Consider the following 12,323-nt stretch of genomic DNA (forward strand, 5'->3'; position numbering starts at 1 on the left):
CTGACGAAAGATCATGGTTATCCTCCTCATCCAGACAGATTCACTGATTATTATCAGGTCATGAGTAGAGAGAGTCTGACTGGACGTTGTTACTGGGAGGTGGAGTGGGGTTTAGGAGTTGGTGTAGCAGTGACATACAAGGATATCAGCAGAGTAGGAAAAATAGCTCAATGTTCGTTTGGAGCCAATGACAAATCTTGGTCTTTACATATTGACAAAAAAAATTCTTCTCTCTATCATAAAAAAACCTGGAATAAAACCTCAGCTCCTGGTTCCTCCTCCAGAGTAGGAGTGTACCTGGACCACAGAGCAGGTCTTCTGTCCTTCTACAGAGTCTCTGACTCCATGACTCTCCTCCACAGAGTCCAGACCACATTCACTCAGCCTCTCTATGCTGGACTTGGTCTTTATGATTTTTCTCCTGGAGACACAGCAGAGTTCTGTAAACTCAGATAGACTTTAGTGGCTGCTCCTGGGCATTTGTTTTTTTACCTGAACTGAAATAAAATGAATTATTTAAATCAAATCAAAGATACATTTCCTCTGTTTTGTTGATAAAAGAGATAAGATAAAAGTTTGATTTAAAGCCACAGTAGAACACAGTAAATACCTTTGTACGGTGTGTGATGATTGGTTATAAATCATCATGTTGTTGATAATCAGTGGTTATAAACTTGACTAGGTCACACATCACATTTCATTTGTTCTGGAAAAACGTCTCTTCTCCGTGGATTTTGTCTGAACTGGAATAATAACAGTGAGGTGATGGCCTGATGCTGAAGACTGTCTCCTCCTCCACTCCCTGCTTCAAACACATGTCCATCTGAGACACTGACAATATGGGGGTAAGGTGTGAACCTCCCCCACTGAGGCCTAGTGGATGGATCACAGTGTGGCTGCACCGTGACATCATGGTAGGAGACACGAGACCAAATCCAGGAGCAAACAAACTCTGTCTTCAACCTTTATGGACAAAAGACAGAAAAGACCGGGACTTTAAAGTGTCTTTGTATCAGTCATTTTCTTTTCACTGTCTCTGATCAATGTCTCTGACTGTAAAAATATCTGTTGTGATCAATGATGTGAATCAAAGATGATCAGGGTTTTAGTTTGAGGCCTCGTTCACTCAGTTCAACAAACTTTGACTTCATGGTTCTTCTCTGGTGATTCTGAATGTAGATCCCTCTGTTCCAGTGTCAGGATCAGTGTCACTGATGTTCAGACTAGAATCACAGGTTTACTACAAAATTCAATAAACTCAATATATCACCGTATCTACAGTTTCCCAGTTTATCCCAATATTGTTGCCCCTCTATCGTGATACACAGCCCTACAGGTTATTCACATTTGTGAGACAATATGTCTGTTTTCTGTGTGTGTTTATTTGTGTGGATGTTAAAAGGACACACGTCTCTGCACTTTTATCTTTTATAAAGTCTAAAAACAAACGCCGGGTTACATCACCACTGCAGTAAAGAAACAATCTAAAATTATAACCAGGTTAGACAGTGACCTGAGTTGTATTTTAGGACATAAGGATAATGTAGACACACACACACACACACTCTTCACCCACCATCACCACTTTTTAAAGCCTTCATGGAAAAGTAAAGCAATAATAAATCAGGTGTCTTTCTGACAAACCCCAGCACGGCTGTAAAATACAGCAGGACATAAAGAGGCTGAATGAAGGTGCAATAAAGACGGAGCACTTTATACTCCAGCACTAAAGTCTCTGGACCGCCGCCACGGAGACAGGAATCACGCCGAGACGGAGTCCGTCTCACTTTTAACCACAGCTCCGATGAATGGGAACACGAAGAAAGAAAGAAAAAAAAAAAAAAACTAAACTATTTAATTAGCTGTTATTTAAATCACGTCCAGACCAAAGTGATCAAACTCAGACGGTTGGATGAGCTGAGACGCAGGGTTAGCCTTTTACGTCAGTGACAAACTTTATGACAGATAAGAGCAGTGACTTACTGTAAGGTGTGGCTTTGTTTGTTTATGTATTTTCTCTCTTCGATTTCTGCAAGACGTTAATCAGTTGAATCATTTAAAAAAAAAAAAAACAACTATTTTTTTCCCCTGTATTACAATCTCAAGAGTCTTTTATAACGAAGCAGATTCTGATTCTGACGTTGCGGCTTCACCTGAGGTTAAATGAACTCATTTTCCTTCTCCTTATTTGCCTTTGTAAGAAATTAAATTTGATTATTCCTCCCATGATTCCATTCTGCCTCTTGTTTAAAGTCATTTAACCTGCGTTGAGCCCTGACTCATTACTGCCCCCCCCCCTGTAAAAACATCTGCTCTGCGTGTGCACTTCATTAACATGTGACGGAGCGTCTTAATGAGTGTACCCAATCTGGATTTTCATTTTCATTAATCGCACGCGTTTGAAAAGTCAACTCTTTTACTTCCTGTTCAAAGACAGTGAAAATGGAATCATCTCCACTTCCACCAAGTTCTGCTCTTCACTTTAGAGGACACACACACACACATCACACTCAGCAGCTCCCCTGAATGACTCGGCGTCATTTAACCGTCACTTATCGTCCACGGAGGTGCTGTGGGGTCACCTGCTGTAATTAGGGCTCCACACTTGTGATTTAAAAAGACATTTGACTTGCTAATCCTCCTCTCTTCAGAAATACCAGATAAATGAAGTCTCGGGGAAAAATGGCCATTCACTACCAGGGACCGCGATGGACAGGAAGCAATTACCTTGATACCGGCGGAGCGGCATTTACCCACGGCGTCGGGCACGGCCGCACGAGGAGGATCGATCATGGAGATGAGGCCCAGGAAGCAGAGCTGCTCGGTGGGGAAGTTGGTCTCGTCGCAGTCGAAGGTGAATCCACGAGGAAACTGGGAGGTGGACAAGTTCAGGTGGCAGAAGCCTGGGGCGGGAGAGGAGACAGGAGTCAGAGGAGGAGGTGAGGAGGGGGTCGGAGAGGAGTCAGGGAGGGGGGGTCAAAGAGGAGTCAGTGGGGGGACGGAGAGGAGTCAGGGAGATTAATGATTTTAAAAGTGTTGTTTGTCTGAAAGGTACTGGACCACAGACCGCCCCCTGCTGTCGTCATGTCGTCACAGTACACTGGTGCGGACCGGCCCAGTGGACCGTTCTACATCAGTCTACAGTCATTCAGCCCTAACAGCCTCCTCTTTGGAACAGTGTCATCGTAAAAATCATCCCACACGTTTATGGCCACATTTGACCAAACTGCCCTGTTTACCGTGGAGATTATAAAAAAGTAAGTGCCGTGCCCCCGCAGAAAAAACCTCCTGCAAACTCCCAGACCGGCTTGTTAAAACCTCACCCAGCACTCTCTCTCCCAGACCTCCCAGGTCCAGGTAGGCGTTCTGGAAGGCCTCTCTCCAGCTGTCGTCCAGGTTCTGCTCCTGTCCATGGATCATGATGGTGCTGCACCTGTGAAACGGTAACGTCACAAATATAAGAACAACGTTTGTCTTCAGTGTCGTCTCTGATTGGTTTAATCTTAATAGTCAAATGGTTTTTTGTTTTGTTTTGTTTTTAGCAATTAGCAGGTAGCTACCTTCCCTGGCCTGGAGGTGGTGCTACGTTTGAAAGCCTTGTTCCTGGTCCAGTTAAATTCTAGTTATACTGTGTGAATTCAGTCCTGCAAACTGGGTCAAAACTTTTCTCAAAATTTCCCTATTTATGATGTTACAGGAACAAGCGGTTCTCAAACTGTGGTACACATACCACTGGGAGTACTGGGGTGCCCTCTAGTGGCACCTGGGGGGAATTTTGGTTCTTGATCAAATTAATTTAATTATACATGTTGGAATTAATTCTCCTGACTTTATTTTAGGTTCATTAACAGAATGAAAAGACCGGTAAAAAAAAAAAAAAATATTGGAATTAATTCTCCTGACTTTATTCTAGGTTCATTAACAAAATGAAAAGACCTGTAAAAAAAATAAAAATGAATTAAAAATGATTATCGATCCATTATGGATTAACACACCTGTCCAGGATCCTCTCTGGAGCTCCCTTCATGACCAGGATGTGACCCGAGGGATTTTCCTCCGATTCATGGATGGAGAGCTGACAAAAAAAAAAAAAAAAAAAAAAAAAAACAAAGAAAACACACAGGTAGAGGGGGATCAGAGCAGAGACTGGTGGTAGGAGAAATATAAATTTTTGACTAAATCTGATTTGGTCGGTGAGGGATGATGTGGATGTTACACAGCAGCTGCTTTGAATGATTCATTTCCCGATTCCTCGATCTATATGTCAAGGCCCTGGGGTCAAATGTCAAGACATTAATTGTGCATCAAAAAATGTGTGGCGTTAAAGGCAGTTTCCATGTCAAACAAATACCAAAAGAACAAATTAGCATTTTGTATTTATGTATTTTTTCACACTGAGAATTAAAAAGGATAAATTATTGTAATTATATCAAGTACAATTATTATAAAATAGACCACATGACTTTTTTTTTGCTGTTTCAGGTTTGACTCCAGATCACGTCACACTTTTTTGATGACCCTTTTTGAGCAGCAGCCAGAAAATCAACCCAGTAATATTTCAGCTGCCGGGTGATTTTTACTGCTAACTAGATTTTCCTGGGATCATCTTCCACTTGGTTGCGTTGTACTGGCAGACACATTATTTAGTGATAAAATAAAAAATAAAAAAAAAGAGGGAAACATTGGTGCCAACGATCATTTTGGGGAGGAGAGGGTTTATGTTTCCAAACCCAGAATCTGATTAAAAAAAGCGACACTGGAATCCGTCCACCGTGTGTTGTGTCTGTTTGGATGGAGTTTTTCATTCATATTCACACATGTACTACTGCTGTGTTACACGCTGCCTTCCATTAAAACACACACACACACACAGAGTATATGCAGGTAATTTGTATCTGACTCACAGCATATCTAATCTCCAAAAACCAGAACAAAATTGCTTTTCTCCTCATCTTCCCCCAACAACAACAACAACAACAGAGGTTCCTATTTTGAGTCAGGGAACAGGTGCAGAAATCCATGCAGGAACTTCTCTGTTTACTTCAGCGTCGCTGCTGTGTAATTCATACGCTGGTTTAAATCTTCACCCAGGCTGAAATAAGGACCGGGGCGTGAAGAGAGAAGCACAAAACAAACTCCTCCCTGTCTTTAATCACAGCAGTGCCCTTGAGCAAAGTTGACATGAACTTTTACTTTGACTCCTGAGTCAGGGCTCTCCTCCAGGTAACTAGGACAAGGTTAGTTATCAACGCCATGTACTCAGGATCCCAGACGGACCAACTCGGGGTTACACGGTGGAAGAGTGATTAGAGCGTTAGCCTAACAGCAGGAAGATCACGGGTTCAAGCCCAAAATGCACGGATGTTTTCAGGGTTCTTCAGTTCCTTTGAACAAAACAATTTTGGATGAAATGGACGGATGGCTGGACGGATGGTGGTTCCCCTTTGCCCCCTGTTATAATTTCCTCACATAAACACGTCTAATGGCAGCCTGTTGGTTGAACATCTGCTGAACACGTTTGTTAACATCAGACATTAACTGCGGAGCGAACTAACATCTGCTGAAGTGTTCTTTAGAGGAAGGTTCAAATCAACGGACCCTGACGACGGTGGTCTTTTATGAACCTCCTAAAATTGGAGTTTAGTTTTTAGTTTTTAAACTGACTCATTTGACTCATTTACAAATTTACTAATTTGTTAATGTTTCACTGTGAACCAGAACTGAACCTCTCCTCCACCCAAACACCCTTGGCTTTTAGAGACACCTGCACGTAAAAAAAAAAAAAAATGGCTGTGTCATATGTGAGGGTGTGAATGTAAAGTCGGCGAAGGCGATTCAGGCCTGGCCTGCCCATGGACAAAGGTCAGAATAAATATGTATGAGCCAAACTGGTTACTGTCTCTTTACAAGACAAAAACTGTGTCTTTTTAACAAACAAAAAAAATAGAAATGCCATAAAAACAGTCAGAAAGGTCAGCAAAAAACAGTAACGATGAAGGCCATATTTCCTCCTAAATAATAAGTAATAAATGTATTATATTGTAGGTTTGATATAAACATTTTAGACCTGCCTTTAAAAAAGAAAATATTTATAATAATTTATAATAGTAATCAAAAACTGTACATTTACACGAGATCCGATAATTTGTCCTGGGATTCGAACCAATTTTCTACTGAATAAAACTGTTTTTTGTTTTTAACTAATTTTGTGAAATATTTTGTTGATTTTCATTGACTTCTTGTGTGTTAAAAAACACTGGTCTCTGAACTCTTTGATTTTCAGGTGATCAGAACCATTTCTATAACCCCGCCCAGGAACGCGATAAAACCCGGCGTTGATTCTTTGATGATGATGTGAAAACGTCAGCGGAGCAGGACCGCTCTGATCAATGGTTTGTAAACACGTTGTAAGATTCCACACGGGGAGCGCTTTAAGCTCGGAGCTGTGATTCCACACCGGTCCCCCGGGGGGCGTTACCTGGTACTTGTTGGTGGAGTTGAAGGGGATCTCTGCCACTTTGGGGTTTCGGGCTCTCATGTCACGAACGCTGCAGCACAGCTCGATGCACTTCAACAGAGCCGACTCCGAGGCGTCCCCCGCCGTCTCCCTCTGGGGACACACAGACACAGGCGCGTTAGCACATGCATAATACAGAGATGGAAGTATAGGCGTCTCCGCCCGTGTTCATCACCGCGCTGCTGTCAGATCACAGTGTGTGCTGTTTAATTGATGGAAGCGTTGTCGCAGCACTGAGCGGAGAACTTTCCTTCTTCTCAGCGACGCAGAGCATCAGCAGTGTTTTATCATCCAAACAAAACAACAATCCTTCATGTGTTACATGAGATTAAGATGTGTAAATTACATGACGGTCAGGAGGGCATGGGGGGGGGTCAGTTAGTATTTGCTGGATCTGGCCCGCGGGTCATTAGGTTGTCAATGTGTTAGTGGGAGGAGGTCAGCAGTGGCAGAAAAATACTTGAAGGTGGTACCGAACGTGAATACAAAAAGAGAGATAGTTGTAAAGTGTGACGTCTGACAGATGGGTTCAAGTTTTGGTGGAGTTACATCAGGAAAGGTAGTCACACTGCGGCAGAAGAAGAAGACTAACGTCGGCAAAGTATCGGTTTTGATAGAGTTTATGAAACCAATGGAGCAGTAATCTGTAGTGAAGTTAAAAAAAAAAAAATCCAACCGCCCTCGTACCTGTAGCTAACACGGCTTTACCGCTTCAGTCTCAACCATGACACACAGTAGTGCCAACAGAGGGAGAAGAATATGTAAACAGACAAATGTTAAAACATGGAGGAATTATCGCTGCAACATTAATAACAATCTCCAGTCGCAGCTTCCATGACTTCAATATTTGCTGTGAGTGGTTGCCTGATGTACAAAGTCTTGTCGCTGACACTATTTTCCTGCTCAGTTTCAGAATAATTCAATGAACCCAGCAGAAGAAAAAAAAATCTATTGTGCAAATCTCCAATCTTTTTCCTGGCGAGTAAATGTCATCTCTATGCTGATGACGTTCAGAAAAGGTCAAGGAATTTAAGCGTGTTTACTGCAGTCAGACAGGTGGACCGGTGGGCCGCGTTTCTGCCTCTCTTTTTGATGCAAATTGATGGGAGATATTTTTAGGTTTGTTTATTTGATTTTTTTTTTCTTTTCACTAAAATGTCAGAATTGAGAATATCAAGGTGTAATTAATACTTTTTGACCTCATGCCACAGGCATATAGAAAAATCAATGGAAGAAGCAATGAAATATAAACTGAATATTGACAGTTGCTGTTTCCTAAAATGCAGTTTCTCAAACTTTTTCTGTGCCGGCTTAGACCGTGTATAAAAAATGAACAGGGCCATGTGAAGCTGCAGAAGTGAATCTCGGTTCTCTGTGCTGTAAATAACACAACATCTAAGGCGATTGAACACTTCCTGTTTGGTTATTGATGTTGAAAAAGAAACCTTGTTCCCGAGCTCAAATAATCCAATCTTTCCAACAACAAATACAGTACCGACTAACAACAGAACAGCCTGTCCCTTGGCTGCACGGGTCACTGCAGGTTGCACCACCTTCACCTACTCTTCTGCCACACCTAGTGCTGCCAGATGTACAAGTTGACGAAAAACTCGTGGACACTACAAGAGCAATGATTTTGACCATCTAACAGTTAAACGCTGAACACCAGACACTCGAAAAAAGAAAAAAAAAAAAAGCTCAATAAAATAATACTACACTTTTTTTAAAAACTCAACGTCAAACCGTGAGAGCACAAAAGTGCATTAGAACAGCGTGTGGCTACAGAACCTGCGTCACCGGGACAACGCTAGCTGCGCCGAATTGCTCCTCTATTAACGCCTAAAGTCGAGCATAAAAGGCACAGCAGCGGCGCTGAACCATTTATTCCACGCGGCGTGACTTCCCCACTATTACATGAGGTGAGATTAGTGTGAGTGACAGGTGCTCAGGAAACGGAAGGCTTCCTGAGGCTTTGACCGTGGAACTGAAGCGGCAGTACAGTGGAGCAGTGTAACAGCTCCTTAACACACTGCTGCCATTTCAAAAAAAAAAAACGGTTTGTTCTTACGAATGTCACGGTCTTCGCCGTACAACGAGCGTTGACACGTGTTTGAAGAAAATGTCTTGCCTCGTGGGGGATTATTTTTGAAGGCGAAGATTCGAACTATTCAAACTGATGAGGAAAATGAAGTCTGTGAATAAATGGACGTAGAAATGGACGTGAACCCAGGATAAATCCTGGGGCTTAAACTGATGACTAGGAGAAAATGGGAGGCAGAGAGAGAGAGAGAGAGAGAGAGAGAGAGAGAGCAGACGATGTTTTGAACCCCACCCCCTGCAACCTCCCCTGGATTTTAGTCATCGTTTCTTAGTTATTCTGCCTCTGGTGGTGTTTAAACCATCGTAGTAAAAAAAAAAAAAAAACATTCCACCTGGATCTGGAGCGATTCATCCAAAACCCTGTGTCAATTCATTAAAATCCACGCAGCACCGACAGCAGCGAGTCGCCTGTTCTTCATTCATAAAAAAAAAAAAAAAACAAGGACACACGCTCGGCACAGAGGTTTGTGCTCGTTTGTGAATGAAGAACTAGATCAAGGAAACAAGGCTGTTTCTTGATCCGTTTTTTTTTTTTCTTCTTCTTTTTAATGAGGGTTCTTATGGAGCGGCCCAGTTCAGGATGGCTGTGTTTTCAGTTCTGTCAGGACATATTGCACTTGGTTAAGGCAGAGAGACAGGAGGAAGTCCAGGGCACCTCCAGGGTCAGTGGGGGGGGGTATAGGGGGAGGGGCAGCCCAGGAGTTGTAATCCCACTTGTCCAGAGCCGTGTAGAGAATATCCTCCGGTCAGTGTGGTGTAGTGTGGGTCGGAGGGTGTCGGTGCTGGTGAAACACCTCAGTGTTATTGACTCAGTCTCTCTGCAGCCCTAGAGTGTGTGTGTGTGTGTGTGTGTGTGTGTGTGTGTGTTTGTGGGAATGTTATTTCCAGGTTTATCCTCAGTGCGTCTGTGATTCTGTGGAGGTCGGAGGTTTTGTGTGTGTGTGAAAAGCACCACTACCCTCAAGTGGTATTGGCAAATTATTTATAGGGGATGTTTTGACCCCCCTCTCCACCCCCACCCCCCTCGTCCCCCTTGTGGCTGAAGGAAGAGCTGAGAGCAGGTGGAAACACAGAGGAACTCCAGCAGAATTCTGTAGTTAGTTCTTAGAAGTAAATTTACTGGAAACTGTTTGTTTCCTCTACTTTCAAATGTCTGTTTCTTAATGACAGTTACTTTAATTTGTCATTTAAAATTATATCATTTTTTCCATCATCTGTTTAAATGTCTGCAGTTCAATTCCCCCCCTCCCCCGGTGCTGGCACAGAGGCATGAACAACAGACAAGTGATACCGTGGGCCGTAAAGGACGGTTAATATTAAATGTGACATTTTTAGACTTTTGCTTGCTAACGGCTAACACCAATGAACCCCATTTTGCCAAGTGATTTTAAAAAAGTAGCTTGGGGTAAAGTGTCCAGGGTCCAAGTTACATCAGTCCAGGTTTCTGGATCAGTAACAAATGTTTGCATTTTAACTTTTACTTGAAAAAAATACTTTCATTTACTTCCACTTTTTCATTTTTCAGCCAATTCCCAAACAAATAAAAAAAAAAAAATCAATCTCCTCCTTTTCATCCTCTAAAATATTTTACTGCGACAGACGCCCAGGTGTATTGTTAATTGGCCGTGGGTGGTGGTGGTGGTGGGGGGGGATCTGGGGGGTATCGTTTACAGTAATTCTGCTGCATTAACTCGACGTGAAGTGCCATTCCTCAGTGCCTTTAAATGAAGCCGTCGTGGGAATAAAACGCAGCGTAAACGGGGCTTAGATGAGACTAACACCGACAGGTGCGACGCCGCGATCAGTCTTAACGCCGTAACGACAGCTGCTTAAGGCTAATGTGTGATGCTGCGTGTGGCTGAACCGATGCCGCGGGATTAGCTGTAGCTACAGGCGCGTGACGCCGCAGTACGTGACGGGTTTGATCACGTCATGGTCTGCAGCGGCGCAGAGGACGGTTCTACCACGTCGGTCAACGTCCGGTTTCCAAACCTACGGCAACAAACGGGCGACGTTCATTCAATTCCAGTTTCTTTTTTCTGGGAGATAATTTAAATGTTTTTCATGAATTTCAGATTCAGATTGTCACGTGACCATCAGCCGTGGTCCTGAAGCTGTTCTTTAAGCAGGACCGTCCATGAAACTGAGTTTATTTGTGAAAAAAACTGCTTGTTTAAAAAAAAAAAAAAAACTCATTCAAACTAATAAGAATGGTAATATTATATTTTGACTTTTCCTTTCTGTGGTTTTTTTCTGTCTCTGGTACTAAACGACCCACATCCCCGGTACCTGACGAGACTAAAAATGTTGGAAATATTCAGTCTACAAATGTGGTTCTTATTTGACTTGTAACTGAATATCTTTGGAAATATCATGCAGCTAAGTCAGATCTGGATTCCTCTGCCATCGCTCCTTCTCTGAGTGACAGCCCACCTGACACCCTCCTGATGCTGTTAGCTTCACACCACTGCCAAACGTGACGGAAAGAAGAAGAAGAAAAAAAACAAAAAGAATCAGGCGTTATGAATCATGTGCACTTGTGATTTCCACTGAATCTTTCAAAGAAAGGCTGAGTAACTACTGATGTCTTTGGCTTGGACTTATTTAATCACTGCACATTTGGGAGTGGAGATAATTCATGAGATCCGACTGTGTCGGTGTGATGGATTTAGAAAGTTGCTGGTGCAGTGTGAGAGTGGGGTGAAAGTTGATACCATCTGGAGAGGAAGGTTCTCCTGTCCGGCTTTGAAATCAGCTCTGTTGCACAGACCGGCCACACGGGACAGAGCAGCCCAAGTAGCAGAACTCTTGTCAAAACCCAAACCTGAGAGAATAGCAGAGGAGACTCTGTTAGAGTGGGTTCTTTTTTTTTTTTAAAGCAGGGTTCATGCAGTATTTATGCCACAGACTTCACTCTTGACTCACAGAATAGCATAAGATGCTGTGGCTAAATAACAGAATCAGGTTTCGGTTGAGTCGGGCAAACACTTTCTCCCTGACAAAAGTGTTTTTTTTTTTTTCACTCCAACCGTCTGGAGACGCCATTCATTTTTAACCAGATTGTGTTGGAAAAAAAAAAAAAAACATGCTTGGAAACTCCACATCTCAAAAACCAATTCCTCCTGATTCAATCAAACTGAGCACGACCCCCGTCTGCTGCTGCTGCTGCTGCTGCTGACATTCATTTTTCATCTGGGTCCAAGTGGTTCAAGTGCTCGCACTGACTGTTATTGTGAAAAACTGAATGTGATACATGTCATGTACCATACAATCCAGTAGGCAGGTTGTTCTTTTCCACAAAAATTCCAAAGAAATCTAAGGCGACGGAGACACCGCGCAGAAGGTCACACACCCGGCCCGTGATATAACAAGGATCCAGGTCAGGCAGCGACGCCTCCGCGGCGCTGGGAAAAATCAACACTTTCCCTTCTGCAACATTTATGTTATCTTAAATTTCACTGTAGTCAAAAACAGCTTAGCTGAGTTTTAGAGGATGTATACATGACGGAGTGGTTAATGCTCTTGCCTTACAGCAACAAGGTCACCAGTTTGAATCCCAGTGATCGCACTAACGGTTCAACTGTGGTGTTGTCGTATTTCTGCGTCTACAACTCTCCCAGTTTCCGACCACAGTTTTTAAGCTTTTACGCCTGACCACAGCTGTGAATGTTAGCATGAGGAGCTGTTAGCCTTACTTGCTGACAGC

General features: G+C 42.9%; 1 protein-coding gene across 1 annotated transcript in view; it reads right to left on the minus strand.

Moving 5' to 3' along the window:
* Positions 1-11,637, minus strand: part of LOC103396779 (sodium/potassium-transporting ATPase subunit alpha-2-like) — a 25,513-nt gene extending 13,876 nt beyond the window's left edge. The window contains exons 1-5 of the mRNA XM_008335005.3: positions 11,332-11,637; positions 6,479-6,610; positions 3,996-4,075; positions 3,324-3,433; positions 2,728-2,903 (exon numbers count right to left, since the gene is read on the minus strand). Coding sequence (XP_008333227.1) covers positions 2,728-2,903; positions 3,324-3,433; positions 3,996-4,075; positions 6,479-6,610; positions 11,332-11,334 — 501 coding nt within the window. The 5' untranslated portion in view covers positions 11,335-11,637. The remainder of the gene's footprint in view (positions 1-2,727; positions 2,904-3,323; positions 3,434-3,995; positions 4,076-6,478; positions 6,611-11,331) is intronic.
* Between the last annotated feature and the right edge of the window lie 686 nt (positions 11,638-12,323).

Source organism: Cynoglossus semilaevis, chromosome 20, assembly GCF_000523025.1.
Source record: "Cynoglossus semilaevis isolate Cse_v1.0 chromosome 20, Cse_v1.0, whole genome shotgun sequence".
NCBI classification, from domain to species: Eukaryota; Metazoa; Chordata; class Actinopteri; order Pleuronectiformes; family Cynoglossidae; genus Cynoglossus; species Cynoglossus semilaevis.